This window comes from Clavispora lusitaniae (assembly GCF_014636115.1).
Source record: "Clavispora lusitaniae strain FDAARGOS_655 chromosome Unknown tig00000185_pilon, whole genome shotgun sequence".
Classification (NCBI taxonomy): Eukaryota; Fungi; Ascomycota; class Pichiomycetes; order Serinales; family Metschnikowiaceae; genus Clavispora; species Clavispora lusitaniae.
The window spans coordinates 155254-171967 of NW_027093979.1; the positions used below are offsets into that span (position 1 = coordinate 155254).

The 16714-nt window shown below is 48.1% G+C and overlaps 8 protein-coding genes across 8 annotated transcripts; 3 read left to right on the plus strand and 5 right to left on the minus strand. All coding sequences in view use genetic code 12, as the record gives it.

The window, feature by feature from the left end:
• Nucleotides 1-228: 228 nt before the first annotated feature.
• FOB63_003748 (uncharacterized protein) lies at nucleotides 229-822 on the minus strand (the record flags this gene model as incomplete). The annotated part of the gene is made up of 1 exon (XM_002614708.1): nucleotides 229-822. The coding sequence occupies one exon, from the start codon at nucleotides 820-822 to the stop codon at nucleotides 229-231; it is 594 nt and encodes a 197-aa protein (XP_002614754.1).
• A 1731-nt stretch (nucleotides 823-2553) lies between these two features.
• GAT1 (Gat1p) lies at nucleotides 2554-4365 on the plus strand (the record flags this gene model as incomplete). The annotated part of the gene is made up of 1 exon (XM_002614707.1): nucleotides 2554-4365. The coding sequence occupies one exon, from the start codon at nucleotides 2554-2556 to the stop codon at nucleotides 4363-4365; it is 1812 nt and encodes a 603-aa protein (XP_002614753.1).
• Nucleotides 4366-5182: 817 nt separating this feature from the next.
• FOB63_003750 (uncharacterized protein) lies at nucleotides 5183-5560 on the plus strand (the record flags this gene model as incomplete). The annotated part of the gene is made up of 1 exon (XM_002614706.1): nucleotides 5183-5560. The coding sequence occupies one exon, from the start codon at nucleotides 5183-5185 to the stop codon at nucleotides 5558-5560; it is 378 nt and encodes a 125-aa protein (XP_002614752.1).
• A 290-nt stretch (nucleotides 5561-5850) lies between these two features.
• On the plus strand, nucleotides 5851-6057 carry FOB63_003751 (uncharacterized protein; the record flags this gene model as incomplete). Its single annotated transcript, XM_066102353.1, has 1 exon — nucleotides 5851-6057. One exon carries the CDS (start codon nucleotides 5851-5853, stop codon nucleotides 6055-6057), a length of 207 nt encoding a protein of 68 aa, XP_065958296.1.
• Nucleotides 6058-6151: 94 nt separating this feature from the next.
• FOB63_003752 (uncharacterized protein) lies at nucleotides 6152-6805 on the minus strand (the record flags this gene model as incomplete). Its single annotated transcript, XM_002614704.2, has 1 exon — nucleotides 6152-6805. One exon carries the CDS (start codon nucleotides 6803-6805, stop codon nucleotides 6152-6154), a length of 654 nt encoding a protein of 217 aa, XP_002614750.1.
• Nucleotides 6806-8611: 1806 nt separating this feature from the next.
• Nucleotides 8612-12841, minus strand: TOP2 (DNA topoisomerase 2; the record flags this gene model as incomplete). The annotated part of the gene is made up of 1 exon (XM_002614701.2): nucleotides 8612-12841. One exon carries the CDS (start codon nucleotides 12839-12841, stop codon nucleotides 8612-8614), a length of 4230 nt encoding a protein of 1409 aa, XP_002614747.2.
• A 755-nt stretch (nucleotides 12842-13596) lies between these two features.
• FOB63_003754 (uncharacterized protein) lies at nucleotides 13597-14427 on the minus strand (the record flags this gene model as incomplete). Its single annotated transcript, XM_002614700.1, has 1 exon — nucleotides 13597-14427. One exon carries the CDS (start codon nucleotides 14425-14427, stop codon nucleotides 13597-13599), a length of 831 nt encoding a protein of 276 aa, XP_002614746.1.
• An 837-nt stretch (nucleotides 14428-15264) lies between these two features.
• Nucleotides 15265-16410, minus strand: FOB63_003755 (pyridoxal-phosphate-dependent aminotransferase family protein; the record flags this gene model as incomplete). Its single annotated transcript, XM_002614699.1, has 1 exon — nucleotides 15265-16410. The coding sequence occupies one exon, from the start codon at nucleotides 16408-16410 to the stop codon at nucleotides 15265-15267; it is 1146 nt and encodes a 381-aa protein (XP_002614745.1).
• Nucleotides 16411-16714: the final 304 nt, after the last annotated feature.

Below are 16714 nucleotides of genomic sequence, written 5' to 3' on the forward strand. Positions count from 1 at the left end.
GGTCCGGAAAACGGGCGCAGGTCTATACGTCAGATCTTGAATAAATGAGATCTTCAATAAACCGGATCTTGAGCTGGCTTACACCGTCTCAGCGCCAGCATCTTCGCTTCTACCTCTGGCTACTTCAAGAGTTCTTCTTGCTTCTTCCTTACCCTTTTCTACTACTCTTTTTCAAACTTTGATGAATCTATAACCGACTAATATACAGGAGTCTCCTCCACGGCCCTGTTAGAACAAGGACAACGTGCGGAAAAGAGATTGTTCGTTATCGTTGCAAGTATCGTGGCACGATACGTTGCTCATGGCATGGTGGTACTTTCCCCAATCCACCGTGGGCGCCCGCACCACCTTATGCTGGCCCGGCACCGAGTCGTTCAGGCAAATGAGCCGCATGTAGAAATCCACCAAGTCCAGCTTGGAGCCATGACGTGCAGCAGCACCGAGCCGTGAAAGCTCCTCGAGATCCGATTCGATGCGCCGTTTCGTCTCGCACAAGAGATTTTGCGCCGCACACAAGGAAATGTAATCGGGGTTGGAGTCAAGGTTCCGCTGTGCAACGTCCTCGGGCTCAGAGACATAGTCCTCGTCTTTTGGAGTTAAAAGGGGCGAGTTTTCATAGTGCTGGTTGCGTGAAAGCTCAAATGAGACGGATTTCTGGCGGGGTTTGGCTGGCGATACCGATTGGGGCGATGAAGGCGAGGGCAGGCGTTCTTGTGTCGGGTAGTATGCGGGTTTATCCAGTTTCTGCTTTTTGTGGCAGTTGGTTATGTCTTCCAACTCGATTTTCCTCTTGGGATACATATCGGAGTAACTAGCGGCCATGCTGGGAGATCAAGATAATACTGAAACAGGAGAAGCTATTATTCAATGAAGATGGATATTAATGGACGGATACTGAACGTTGGCGAACAAAAGCAGCGGAAAATGCCCGGCGAACAAAGTATGACGGTTGTTCAGTAATGAGGAGTAAAGTGGGGAATAATGATGTTGCCTCCACCTTTCAGTACAAGGACAAAGCTTTCCTAGCGGAAAGAATCAGATGGAAACAGACGTCGGAACCTTGAAACGCCCTGTTGTTTGCAAGAAAAAAAAACGGCAACGGAGAAACTCGATACGGAAGAAAGAGACGTTGAAAATTGCCCACAAAAGTTTTAGGGGCGAGTTTTGCAGGTAATGAAAAGGGATGTCCGACACAAACAGGGGCGAACACAAGACTTTGGTGAAGGTGGCTTGCGTGATGCTACTTCAACGAGAAGAAAAGTAGACGAAGAAGAAAAGTGGTTTCGCCTGCGGACTTGAGGTGGCGAGAAACCGTTGAGACATTTTTGTGGGAGCAACTTTCGGCGCTGGAGTCGGTGCGGCATGTCGCGCGGGAGACTGGTGGTGCGACATTCTATGGTGTTCGACGACGGGTGTCGGAGGCACGGGTGCGACGCACAGAAGCCCGCGGGATACATTTTGTCCCAAAGCGGCAGTGTTTGTTGTGCGTGCACAAAAGAGAAGATCCGAGCATCCGAGCATCTCAGACTTGAGCGATTCAAATGCACCCGTACATCTCAATCTATCGACCGATTTACTGCAAATTTAGGCGCTGGGATCCATCTTGTACACCCGTGCATCCTGGCGCGCGCTACGGTGTTTATAACAGCTGTATGTGGCGTGGAAAACCGGAAGATCAGACCCGTACCTCCGGACACCCAATATCCGCCAGTTCTAAGAACAAAACCACTCTAGTATATAGCAGAATGTGAAGATGGCTCCTAGGCTTCGCCATTGGCTACTTATTTGGGAGGCAGTAGCGCATGCGCATGTCGCACGTATGCGTCTGACAATGCGCCAACGCGCAGCGCGAGGCTAACGGGTCTGCGGTATCGCACCAATCAGCGTGCTCGATAAGGCTCGAGATTAGTAAAACGCACCTGCAGACATGCAGGTTACGCAGACATTCGGTGTTAGTTAGGGAGAATGTCTCCGGCGTATATCGAGGCCCAAAACGGATTTCGGACAATTTTCTCCAAAAGCGAAGTGTCTCATCAGCTGCTTTCGCATCCTCTGTCAGCCACTGTTTTTCTGGTGTATTTGCGCTGATTCCTCTTGCCAAAACTGGCTGTGCATAAATCCCGCATCGTCGACTGAAAGAAGGGACATTTGCTGTGATCGGTAAGACAGAAACGTGGCAAGAACGAGAAGACCGGAAATATCCACAAGAGTATCAGAAGCGACGAAGAAAAGAGAATCAGAACAGAAATCAAGAGAGTCAGAACAATCAAGAGAATCAGAACAGAACAAATCAAAAGAGAGTCAGAACGCAACAGAACAGAACAAATCAAGAGTCAGAACAATCAAGAGTCAGAACAATCAAGAGAGTCAGAACATCAAGAGAGTCAAGAACGAACAGAATCAACAGCATCGAGAAAAAACCAGTCAAAGAGCACTCAAGTACCGAAGTGCAGACTGAGCTACTCAGACAACCGTATATCGCCAAAGTCTAACAATCAACATTTGCCGAACCGCACAGCCGATCACCCGCCTCCCCACGCAAACCTTCACAGCATGGACGTGCCCGAAAACTCGGCCAAACTGCTCTGGCTGATGTACAAAAACTCGCGCAACCTTCTCCCGTACCGCGCCCGCATGGAAAACCTTACTTGGCGAATGATGTTTGTTCGGCGCAAAAGCGCGGCGCCCGACGCGTGGCGCGACCTTCTCTCGTCGCCCGTGCTCGGCCACTTGGGGCTCGACCCGCGGCTGCCCGAGGACTTGGGCGCGCCGCGCTCCGACAGGGCGCTGCGCAAGCGGCCGGCGCCAACGCTGCCGTTTCTTCTGGCCCAGCACGCGGGCATCGACGGTCTTTTGATCAGCCCCGGCCCGCGCCTGAGCTCGACCGCCTCCTCTGGGCCGGTGCACCTGAATCTTCTGGCGGCGCTCCGGGCGCCCGACTCGTACGACCAGCTGTTTGCGTTTTCGCTCGACCCGTTGGCGTTCGAAGGGCCCAACGACGTGCTCAGCCACGACCACTATGAGAATCAGAACCAAAACCACCAAAACCAGAACAACCAGAGCCAAAACCATCAGAACCACCAAAACCACCAAAACCAGAACCAAAACCAGCACCAAAACAACCACAACCAATCTCTACCCCAATCTCTACCATCTCTACCATCTCTGCACCATCTCCAGACGGAAACCTTCGGCCACCTGCCCCACTTGCAGGGCCCCACCGCCGACCGGCCCTTTGAAGAAAAAACCGCCGTGGCCAGCCTTTCCAATCCGCATGCGCTTTACGAGCCGCCGCTTGCGCGCCAGCACAGCTCTTTTGTCAGCATGGCCGACCACTTTCTGGACCTCGGCACTCCGTTTGACGACGTGACGCCGCCGGCGTTTCTGTTGCCGATCCAAACGCGCCCGCCCCTCGGGTCTCGCCCCGGCCTGGTGTCTGGGTCGGTGCCCGGGTCGGTTCCCGGATCTGCGCTCGGGTCCGCGCCGCGGCCGCTGTTTCTCGAGTCGCGCCTGGGCCTGTTTGTCGACGGGCCGGCGTACTTTGACATGTTCCTGCGCGAACCTTGGAACGAGTCGGCCGACGACACCGCGCGCACCCAGAAAAAACGGGCGCCCAAGAAACCGCGCGCGCCCAAGAAAAAGCGCGACGCCCTGCCGGCGCCCGATCCCATGCCCGCAGCGCCTGCGGCGCCTGCCGGCGGACCCAGTGTGCAATGCACCAACTGCCACACGCGAACCACGCCGTTGTGGCGCCGCAATCCGCAAGGCGAACCCTTGTGCAACGCGTGCGGCTTGTTTTTGAAGTTGCACGGCACCGTGCGGCCGTTGAGTTTGAAGACCGACGTGATCAAAAAGCGCCAGCGGCTGAGCGGCGGCGCCGCGGCAAAGAAAACGTCGCTGGGCACGCCGGACGGCGACGACTTCAACCCGACGTCGCTCCCGAAGGACAAAAAACCGCCCAAGGGTAAGAAATCCACGGGCTCGCCCGACAGAGCACTGGCTCACAGACAGTCGGCAGCGCAGGCAGTGCAGGCAGGGCCGGCAGTGCAAACGATGCCGCCTGTGGAAACAGCGCAGCCACCGTTGCCTCACCAGGAACATGTGTTGCAGCATGAACAGCCGGCGCACACACAAGCGACGTACCACCAGTCTCCGTTGCGTGAAGAACAGCACGATGTTCACCCCGACTTGCAGTCTGTGCACGCGGGCGACTTGCGGGACTTGTCTTCGGATTTGCACCCGATCAACGAGTTGGACAAGGATCTAGACTGGGGTGAAGACCACAAGTGGACCGAGTCGCACGACCAAAAGTGGGGCGACCAGGAAGACCACGGCAAATGGGACTGGCTTAGCATGACTCTTTGAGACGCCGCCTACTGGGCCTAGCGAAGCTCTGCTTCGTCTTGTATAGATAATGGCCGCGAGGCAGAGGACAGAAGAACAAAAGGACAGAGGATAGACAAGAGACAGAAGACAAAAGGAGAGAAGACAAAAGGAGAGAAGACAAAGGAGAGAAGACAAAATGAGGTGGGATATGGTCCACCAGCAGTTGGCGACGTATTTATCCTAGCATTCCGACTTATTATTACTTATAGAGCTGATCATAGCTGAAAATCAAAGTTACAATGCATCTATCTGGGTAGGAGTAATCGAATCACGGCCAGCTAATGGTTTCTGAATGAGTGCTAGAAAAGCTGGCAGCCAGTAAAAGAAGGTGTTCAGCGATTCAACAAACCACTCTTTTCCTACGCGGTGTTTAATATAATTGTGTATGATGCCACTTTTCCCCTGTCGTTTCTGTTTGCGAAGCAACTGATGATTGGAAGTTTCTACTAATCCTCAAATAATAACGAGCATGCCACTGACAGGTTAGTATATATTTTGACTCCATTTCACGACGTATCTCCAGATCATGCCATGGTTACGAGCCATCTCGCAGACATCAAGTCGACTGCCGATATCGTAAGTATGAGGCTCAAGGGTCCTCGGGGAAAACGGTAGATGAAAGACAAAAGACGTCAAATACTATTCTGCCAGCGGTTTTTATGTCCAAAATTGTTAATGTCATGGTAGAATGACCACTAGGAAAAAAAGTAGAAAGACTCCCAGAAATCCAGCCAAGTAGCATGTACAAGACGTTTTCAGATCCACGTCGCACATCAGTACCTTCCGACTACCTACCATGCTTCCCAAAGTCACCATCGAATTCTGTGCCAAGTGCAAGTGGCACAATCGGGCCGTGTGGTATGCCCAAGAGATTCTCCAGACATTCAGCGACCCCGAGTCGAATCTTGTGGCCGAAATTGCGCTCTGTCCGTCGTACACGCAACCGGGCCTTTTCCAAGTGACCGTGGAAGATGACAAGGGCAAAAGACCCATCTACCGGCGGAGAATGAAGAAGAGCGACGGCCCGCAGACAGAGGCGTTCTACTACGACGGGTTTCCCGACTCCAAGTTGTTGAAACAGCTCATTCGCAATGCGCTCTTTCCGTCGGTGGCCTTGGGCCATGTGGACGGCAAAGAAGCTCTCCTCACATGCGAAGCGTGCTCAAGAGAGTAAGTGCCGCCAACAGCCGAGCGGGCCCGGCCTGGCAGGAACAGAAAAAAATAAAAACAAAGTCCAGAAAATATCCTCCAACGTACATGCCTGGTCTACGATTGGGTTATACACTACATTCGTCCAGTATGGGTCTGGAATTGTTTCCGTGGGTTTGTTGAAGGAAGTGGGGAAATGCCAGAGGGGAAAGCCAGAGGGGAAAGCCAGAGGGGAAAGCCAGGGTGTGGTGTTGTGGCGAGTTGAAGTATGATTCGGCTACTGAAGGAAACCAATACCGCATTTGTATTTAGACTATGTTCCTTAAGACCGAGCGCAGGAATAGCATGCAGCGGCAACGAGACACTAAGTTTTTGCGAGACGGCAAAAGTAGACGTATGTCTGATGCTAAGAATAAAATAGTGGGTCCTCGGACCCTGTACGACGGCCGTGCGTCTGAATCTGAGCCGATTTCAGCCCATGCCAGCATGGCCAATGAGCGGCCAATGAGCATGAATGAATGAGCATGAATGAACGGACGAGCGAAAGCAACGAACATGGCTTGAAGACATCACCGTGTAGCCCGACGTAAACGCAATGTTCATTGTTTGTAGCCTTCTACTCGTCCGGCACATCCAAGTTGCTCCAGCCCTTCTCGGCCACCACGTACGGGAGCGACGAGCCGAGCACACCAAAGTAGACGGAGTTCTTCGGAAGCCCAAGCAAGTTCTGGTACTGTTTGATCACATATGTGGGCGACACGTTGCGGGCGCCCGACGCGGCCTCGTCCTCGCTCCAGTGCTGCTCCTCGCGGCCCAGGTTGCGCTGGTTGATCTCCTTGGTGATCTGCTTCCACTTGTGTTTCTCGCCCACGTTGAGCAACTGCCGGAGCAACTCCACGTCCTGCTCGCAGAACTTGGGCGCCTGCAACAGTTCCTGATGAAGCTCGTGGGGCAGCTGCCGCAGCGGCGGCTCCAGCTGCGGCTGAAGCGGCACGTTGGCGCCGTACGCCATGGCCACGTTGGCGCCGGGGGGCATCGACACTGGCACAGAGCCCAGAAGTCCCATCTGGAGATCGGGCTCGGGCGCTGGCCTTGTGTACTGGTATTGGAGCGGCAGCATCTTGGGCGCGTCGGGCCGGAGCTGGGGCAGTCGCTGGTAGGGCGGCGGGTACGGATGGTAGGCGGACGGCGCCTGGTAAGGATGCGGTGGCGCCGGGTCTGGGTTGGGCTGCGACGGCGTTTGGTATTCGTAGTTGGAGGAGCCAAACATGGCTAGAATAGACGGCAGCGAAAGAAAGCACGCAGTCAAGCAAAGAAAACACGCAGTCGGGCAAAGAAAAACACGCAGTCAAGGAAAGAAACAACAAAAGCGGCACAAACCGTAAAAGAGCCCAGGCGAGATGGAGTTTGTGCGGCAAGAACCAGAGCTTGCAGGTCTTAAGTGTGGGCGTCCTTCACGCAGCGTCTAATGCGGGTGGCTGAAAATGGTGCAGCCGCGAATCCACCACAGGCGAGCAGAGGGGCTGTATCAGCGCAGAATGGGTGGGCCAATTTTGTTGCGGCGCTTCTTGAGGGGAAGCGGAAAGTTTTTTTTTGCAAGCAGTAGCAATCGGGGTCCCTTCTCGGTTAGCGGCCCTGGTGGCACCACCTTGCCGCTTGTGTGGAACGAATTATGCGGCCCACTCACGCGCCCTGCATCCAGCCCGGCGTTCGCGGCGCTTCGACGCACTTGGTGCAGCTCTCTATGCGCGTACGCCCTATCCAGGGCCGACTGGGACACTACTGTCTTTGTTCGGCCTGCACGATCAAGGCACCGGCTCCGCCTGCCCAAGATACGCCAAAGATCTCCGCGTCGCCTTTCAGGGTCTAGGCACGGCATACCAGGGAACGGAACAGGGGCGTTTCAGTCACACTAGTGAGATTGAAATACTGCCGGTGAATGAAGTCTGTACTACTACTATTTTACTGTACTACTGTACTACTGTACTACTGTACTACTGTACTACTGTACTACTGTACTACTGTACTACTACTACTGTACTACTGTACTACTGTACTACTGTACTACTGTGTTAACGCATTCTTGTGTGTATGCACTTGTTTCTATCCGTTTCTGGTTTTTGAGGGTCAATTGTATCCCTAATTGTGCTGTCATCTTTGAATTTCGTGTGAATTTGTATCCTTGCACTTACTCGAATTTGAATCTTCTGTATCCTTGTACTTCCGTTCTGAACTTTATCTATTTTTAAAATATCTCTTCCAACTCCAAGTGGCTTTTCTTCATCAAAAAACTAAGCAACTCGTAAAGATATTCGAAAATGGGTCATGCGTTAAATAAGTACGAGATTGGGATTCGGATGTTGGATGTACGAAAACGTATTGGGAATGTCTCGCAAATTATTACGCAAACTCTAGAAATTTCAATATCCTGTCTATTTCCCATTCATTTGTCTCTGAATGCATTTTCAGGCTTTACTTGATCTATTTTTTACTGTCTGGCGGCGAAAACGTCGGTGAACTTGTATTCACGAGCTTCCATGAACTTTGATTCCATCTGTGAATTTAAATCTCTGACATCCAATCGGGTTATCTACCCTTCTAATGTAGACTACTTTACTGCCAGTAGATACCCTTGACACAAACTCTCTGCAAAATAGGAGACCCGCAGAAAAAGGCATTAAGGGAGCTTGGATCTTTTGCCATTTGAATAGACAAAGCGGCGGAAATACATATCATCCGAACAAATGATTGTTATTATGACCACTCTGGTTTCCCAGGAATGTCCAGACTGATATAATGTCAGGAGTTTGGCTAGAGAATTTGTGTTCGAAACAGCCGCTCTCGGGGGCCAAAAAATCTTCAAATGAACTATAAGACCCCAATCCCTTTTCAGCATTAACACATTCCATCTCATATTCATGGCAGTAGCAAAATCATGGCTTGGTGCATTCTGAAAAGATGTCGAATTGAAGAAGAATGCTGTCTCACGTTTCGAATTTATTATCACGACAAACTTACTTAACTATACATAAAACGAAGCAAACACTAAACCCTTTTGTTGCTACAAAATTTAAAGCTAGTCAGACTCCTCGTACGAAGACTCTTCATCCTCGTCGGATCCCTCAATGCTATAGTTGACTCGCTGACGGCGGCGACCGGGGGTGTTTTCTTTCACAATGACCAAGTCATCCAACTCGTCTTGGATTGTTGGTATCGATTTCTTCTTAGGCACCGTCTTGGGCTTCTCTTCGTCGGAACTGCCCACAACTATTGTGGGAGTCGAGTTACCTTCGTCATCAGAACTGTCGAAGAAGCTCTTGGTGGATGGTTTTTTGGGCTTGGTGGCAGGAGCCTTCTTGAAGAAAGTTGGAAGATTGTCGGCTGGGGTCGAAGACTCAACGGCAACAGGTGTCTCGTTTTTTGAAGACTCTCCCTCAGTTGGCGACTCAGTTTTGACGAACGGCAATTTTGTTTGTTTTTTCGCTGGTTCGGGAGTGGCCTTTTTAGCCTTGGGTTTGGCCTGAGGACGTGCCTTCTTTTTAGGAGCCCCAAAATCCTCGTCATCTTCATCCTTCACTTTTCTTCTTCTTTTGGCTTTAGTGCGGTTCGAACCTCCGGCTACAAGTTGTGATCTTTCGGCTTCGTCGTCTTGTAAGAATTTTTGCCAGCTCGCCAAAAACTCGTCCAAATCTTCGTTCCATAAGTCTTTTGCACTTTTCCGTAATAAGGTGTTCAATTCCTCTTCCTTTTCTCCCTTCTGTTGTAACAACTTCTGGTACCTCTCATGAGTCAAGGACCAAAGCGACATGCCAAGCAAGTAATCATAATGCGAGTAAATATTTTCTGGCACATGTTCATTTTCATGTTGCTCCAAATCATTGACTCCTCTCGAGTTTAGCCTGCTGACATCGCCTACGTTTTCTTCCTCCTCTTGCAAAAGCTCTTCTGCAACGAAAAGCGAGTTCGGATCATCCTCAGCTTCTTTAACAATGCGGCCCTTCTTGTCGAAACGAGCAAACTTATTTTCAAGTAAAAGCTGCACCAACACAGCCCGTTTCTTGTTCGAAACAGACATTTTCTTATCGATGATCATCTTGATAAACCGTGCTTGTTCGCTCAATCTCACCAACTGTGTTTGCAACTCGTCAGACAAAAAGTCCTTCCGCTTCTGGTAGTACTCTAACCTTACGAAATAGAAGTCACGCAAAATATCGTTCGGAGAGTCATATTTCTTGATTCTGCCCAACGGATCAAAAGCAACCATGTTACTTAAGTTCACAGTGCTGATCAACTTAAATCTCTCGAGCAAGCCAATTTTCAAGGATTTGGCCATTTCTGCTTCACTCAACTTGACAATGAAACGAATGTTTGCTCCATGATGTTCTTCCATATCCTTGATCCAAGCATTCTTGTCACTATTAATCGCATCCAAAAGGAACTCTTTCACGTTGTTTGTCCACGATTTAATGGGAATTTCGGTGATCTCCACAGTTTTCTCATCGAGTTGTTCGACGCGTCCACAAATTCTAAACTTCCCGGAATCGATTTTTTCGATTTCTCCTTCCCATCCTCTAAACCATGGATACATTTCTTCCAAGTCTCCACCCTCCATGAGCCTCCGGATGTTTGCTACGATATCAGCCGGATTGAAACTGGGAATGTTGGTCGACCATCCTGTTCCGATACCCTCAGCACCATTTACCAAAAGCATTGGGATTACAGGCAAATACCACTCGGGTTCAACCGTCAGCTCATCATCTTGCAAATAGTTGTACAAAGGATCATCCAACGGGTTGAAAACTTTTCTCGTGATTTCGTTTAACTGGGTGAAGATATATCTCGGAGCTGAGAAATCCTTACCACCAGCAGCTCGGGTACCAAAACCACCGTTGGGTTTCAACAAGTTCAAGTTATTCGAACCGACAAAATTTTGAGCCAAACCAATGATTGTTTGCATCAAGGACTGCTCACCATGGTGATAACCCGTTTTCTCTCCAATATAACCACTCAACTGGGCCACTTTGATTTCATTGACCAAATTTCTCTTGAAACAACCAAACATGACTTTTCTTTGGCCAGGTTTGAAACCATCCAAACATGAAGGAATGGATCTGATATTATCAGCCATGGAAAACAAAATCAACTCTTCGTTAATGAAATTCTTGATGGGAATCACCTTCATGTCCGAATCAAGGAAAGTGCCCGGTTGAAATCCTTGTAACCACTCTTTTCTATCATCAGCCTTCTTTTTCGAAAAGGCCAATTCGATCAATGGAGGTTCATCCAGCTCCAAGGCATGAAACTCTTTCAAGTGCTTATCGAGCTTGGAGAAATACTCTACTGCATCAACAGACGTAGAAGTACCCAAACCCTTGTAGTACTTGTGGGTCCATCTGCAGTTTGTACCCTCTGTATCTCTCCACTCTTCAAATTCTGGCATAGAATAAAAGGAAATCACATTTGCTGCTTGTCTTCCTCTTCCCTTGATCGTGACTTTGACGATAGGTGTGATGAACTCAAGTAAAAAGCCTGGGATGTTAAGCAAGCCCGGGAAACTTGACTCAAAGAAATTGATAAGTAAACCTTTAATATGAGAGCCATCGTGGTCCTGATCCGTCATGATCATCACATGGCCATATCGTAAATCCTTGATATTCTCAAGGGTGTAGTGTTTGCGATGCTGCAAGCCGATGATCTGTTTCAACGCTGTGATTTCTGCATTTTTGGCAATCTGTTCTGTCGATGCGTCTCTCACATTGAGCAACTTACCTCTAAGCGGAAAACATCCATAGTAATCGCGTCCAATAACGGCCATACCTGCCACAGCCAAGGACTTTGCGGAGTCACCCTCAGTTAAGATCAATGTACACTTGTGACCCTCCTTTGTTCCAGCTTTGTTTGCATCCACTAACTTCGCTTGATCTTTGATTCGAGTTCTTCTTTTTCCATCATCCTTCAGCAATGCCTTTCCCTCATTAGCATCGACAATGCTCTGAATGGTTTCACGGATATTTGTTTTGAGGATTTTCTTGATGAACTGGTCAGTGATTGTCACTTTATCTTTTTGCTTGGACGCAAACTGACTTGCTCTGGTTGTGAGCTGCTCTTTTGTTTGAGAGGTAAAAGCAGGGTTCTCGATTAAACAGTTGACGAAGATGAAAATGTGATTTTTAATTTGATTGGCTTTGATCATAAGTTTTTTCTTCCCTTTTTCTTGCTTGTTTAATTCGGCCAATAACTTGTCGATAATTTGATCTGTCACGTACTTCACATGCGTTCCTCCGGCCGTTGTAGCGATGGAGTTGACAAAACTCACTTGATTGAAGTTTCCGTCGCTGACGGCAAAGGCTAGCTCCCATCTCTCATTCACTTGTTCATATACAATTGATGGAGCGGTGACATCGCCTGCGATTTGCGGGCTTCTGGCTTGAATTGCTTTAACGTACATCTCAACGTAGCCTTTGAAGTTTCGAATAGCCAATTTTTTCTCGTTCAAGTAGATATTGCAGTCTTTCACCGTTCCGCACAAGTCATAAACTCTTCTATTAAGAACGGCAAGGATATCTTCGTCCAACGCGTCCATGTTGAACTTCGTCAAGTCTGGCTTGAATGTGACTTTTGTGTATTCCTTTTTGTTTTTTACCTTTGTGATTTTTGGCTTACCGACTTTGGACATGTTGTCTGTCCAAGTCTGGATATAGAGTTTGCCTGTGTTTTGGTCGGCTGTTTCGACAGTAAATTCCGTGGAGAAAATGTTACAGAGCTTGGCACCAAAACCGTTACGTCCACCAGTGACTTTCTTCTGGTCGTCGTCGTAGTTTGAAGACGTGAGCAAATTTCCAAAAATCATCTCCGGAATGTACATCTGCTCCTTGGTGTGGATTTCCACAGGGATTCCGCGACCATCGTTCATCACCAGGATGGTGTTGTTGGGTGCGTCCACGTTGACCTTGATGTTTTTCATGCTCGGATCACGAATCTTGTTGTCGGCAGCATTGACCAAGATCTCATCGAAGATTTTGTAAAGACCGGGCACGATCGTGACTTCTTTGAAGACCATGGACTCGCTCTCGCTGTCAAAACACCACATTTCCACTTTGTTCTTTTCCACAGACCCAATGTACGTATCGGGTCTTTTCAAGATATGCTCCAACTGCGATAACTTTTGGTACTGCTCTGATGCATTGGATCTTGGGCCTGGGGTTCCATTGGACGAAGGTGGTGTAGATTCACTGGTTTTGCTTTTCTTGCGTGGCACAGGCTCGACATCTGAGTCGGAAAAATAATCGCCGTCTGACTCTGACATTGGGAGAGAAAGAGAAGATGGAGATCAAAGACTGTAACGCGAACGCGCATGTTTATTTGTTTCTGTTCTTTACATGCATCCTGCGCAGATGCGGCAGAATCTGCTTTATATATGAATATGAGTGAAACAATTCTGAATGAGAGAATAGGAAAATGGAGAGATATTTGTAAGACATGAGAGAAAGTGAGTTTTCAGTTACGGTGTGTCTATCTGGAATGGGACTTTCAGTATGCTTGAATAATTCAAAAGGTATTCATTCGGCCTTTCAAAATTTCAACAATTTTTGATCGAATGTCCGAACCAGACCACTCGACGTTGCAGAATTTTGTGATTTCAGTAATAGTTTCATACGTCTATGGTTTCAGACAGCATCATAGAGAGGGATTTGATAACTCTACGCGCAACATATAATCTTCTTGCCAGTCTTTTTGAATATACTATTCTAAACTCGCTATGGAAATAATCTTAATGAGGTCACGACCAAAATTCAAAGCTTTAAGATGGAATACTCCATTTTTCAATCGCAGACTTGCGAATTGAGAAATCAAACATGTTAAAGTCGATTCATTATTTTAACGTCTATGTACGCGATTAAAAATCATTAGGCGGTTCTGAGTACGGACCAAAGCCATAAGCCAAACCGTAGACTTTATGCAACCTTCAAACGTCCAAAGTACTTTCCGCTCTTTCAAGAGTGAATTCATCATAAACAAGGAGATTCATGGCGAAAACACTCTCGAATCGTCGTATTTATATCACCGGTTGCGTCTCATTTTCTCCTGGATGCGTGCAAACTCTTCGTCATCGGGCAAAGATCTCTTCTTTCCCTTGGTGTACTTGGCCTCCAACTTTGACACCAAATCGTCCATTCTCTCCGATTGTCTCTTTTGGATGAGCGCTTTCAAATCGCCTTCGCCGTTGATTTTCTTCTGTTTCATGCTTTTGAGCGCCTTTTCCGCCTGTTTAGCCTCCTTGGCCAACTTATTAAGCATCTGTTTGACTTTCGTTTTCCGGGACCGCTTGTACTTATCCCACGACTTGGTAACAGCTTTATCCACCGTGATATCGCCCTTGTCAAGAGCCTCTTCCACCAAATCAAAGACCCGGCTTTCCAGCACCTCGTCGAATTCCAAATGCGGAATCACCTCGAAAAGGCGTAGAAAGTCGCCTTCGTAATAGACAAAGTTGTGCAAGATGTCTTCCCTTTCTTCCTCGGAACCTTGGTACTTGGCCCTGTCCTCAACAATCATGTCAAGAGTGATTTTCTCGGTGGTTTCGTCAAAGTACTGTTTCCAGTCAAACGCTTCTTCGCTCACACCATCCACCAGTCCTGTTGTATCATAGCGGTGTCTTTTCTGTGGGTCGGATAAAATGCTATAGGCGAATTGGATCTGAGGGAAACGATCCTTGGCCACTTCTGACTTGAGTTGCTGGATTTTATCTGGATGGTACTGTAGACTGAGCTTTTTATATGCTCTTTTGATTTCCAAAGGCGAAGCGGAAACCTCCACTTGGAGCACTTTGTACGGATCAATATCCATGGTCAAGATGATGCAAGGCAATTTTTGGTTAACCGTGTCGCGCATCGCATTAACCTTCTGGCATGGAAGTGTAGAAAGTACAATGAGAGTACCAACAAAAAATCATTACGATAGTAAGCTTTGTTGTTGAAACGAAGCAGACGGGTGCTTTCTCAGTGAATTAATATATGAGTAGAGATGAAGACGCAATGCCATCAAAGTGGATCTATGAGTAATATACGTTTCCTTTTAGAGTATGAATGAGAAATGACAGTACGAAAGAAATGAAAAGTATGAAAGAACGACAAATCGTTTGAGCAGTGTGTAAATCTAGATCATGGCTGCTACAATACCGGATCTGATCCACGTCTTGATACAGTGTGGAAATGTATTCCCTTTGGGGATATATTATATGTCCTATTTTGCACTCACTTTAATGCTTGTGGGCACATTTTTCAGTTTCGGACATCTCACTCTGGCTGTGGCTACCTCGATTCACTTAAAAAAATCTGAATAGTGGGTGAAAAGATTTGTTTATCCCCATATCTGTGCATTCTTTGATTTTCATATCTTACTGTTCTGGTTTACGGTTCGGGTTCAGTCTGGTCATTTGGGCAAAGACAAGATTGTTTAAATCTCATCTAGAGTTTCATTGGCTCCTCTCTTGCCGCTTTTTATTCTAGCTCCAATCTAATCTTCACGTATTCTCAGAATAAATTTCTTTCGCCTTGAGTACGCCGCATTCAATAAGTCTACGCAAGTCGCTTTTCTATATTATGTGCAATTTCTTCCATCGTCAAGGTATCTTTCTAATCCTGACAGCTGAAACTGTACTTCAAAACTATATTTTTATCGATTATACCACACAGTAACTCCAATACTTGAATATTTTATTTTATCCTACTACTTTTTGAGCTCTTCCACAGAAGAGACGATAGCCTTGCTTACCGCATCCACGTGTCCCTGGTACACCGAGTATCCCATGTGGCCAACCCGGAAGTACTTACCGACGAGTGCTTTGTGGATTCCACCGGCTACAGTGAAGCCTTTGGAAGCCAAAGTCGACAAAAGTTTAGGCCCTTCAACTCCTTCAGGAAAGTAAGCTGCGGTAAGCCCATGGGCTGCAACGTTCTCTGACACGGGGACGATTTTGATGCCGGCGTCAGCCAATTCCTTTCTGAACTTGGCCGCAGTTTCGGCGTGCTTGGCAAAACGCTTCTCCAAAGGCTCTGCCAAGATCTCGCTTAATGACACCTTCAAGGCTGTGATCGTTTGCACTGCAGGCGTGGCAAAGTAAGCGCCACTTCCAGACTCGTACGCACGCATGATAGGAGTCCATCTTTTCATGGACGCAAAAAAAGTCGAGTCTTTCTCACGAGCCTCAGCCTTGGCGACGGCACGAGAAGACGCAAACATAATGGATAAGCCTGCTGGCACGCCAATGGCTTTCTGAGACGCCGTCAATGCAAAGTCCACGTGCCACTTGTCGAATTCCAAGTCTTCTACGGCCACGGAGCAGACGCCGTCCACAATAAGCAAAGTTTCTGGATTCAGCAAGCGCACAATCTCGGAGATTTTGGCAACATCAGACACCACTGCGGTCGAAGTGTCCACTTGAGTGATTGTCACTGCAGTATACTTCTTCTTTGCCAACTGCTTCTCAATCTGGTCAAAAGGAACAACATCACCCACTGGCGCCGTGATGACGTCGACATCTGCGCCATAAACACGCAAGCATTCGGCAAAAGAGTCGGAAAAGAAACCCGTCAGCAAAACAAGCACGCTGTCTCCAGGGTTGACCAAGTTGGCACCAACAAAGTCCCAGCCCAAAGTGCCCGAACCGGCAATGACGTATGGCTGCGCATGTGGGTCTGCCGATTTGAACAATTTCCGCAAGTTTTGCAACACCTCTTGGAATGTTTTCACAAACTCAGGTGAAGTATGGGCCTGAGACGGAGTAGACATGGCCTGAAGTACCAGATCGGAAAACTCAATTGGACCCGGGATCATGGTGAGCTTGTGCTCCGGTTGCTTAGATGGGGCGTACATTTTTAGTGATTCTCGATGTTTGCAGCCGTGGTTTCACCTGTGAAATTTATAAGAAGCGGCAGTTTTTTTTGACGTCGGACCTGGTGGGGTTTATATACTCTACCCCAGATTCTGCATGTAGGAGAATCCGGGCGCACGGAACTTTCCGAGATTGCGGGCGGAATGTCTTAATATGAACGGTTGGCGAAAGCGGGCTTTATGGCGGTGAAGGTTTTTGTTTTAAGAACACTTCTATTTCATGCGGAGAGAAACGGAATATCTCAACCAGATACTGTTTACATGAATGACAAAACAACATTCTGAC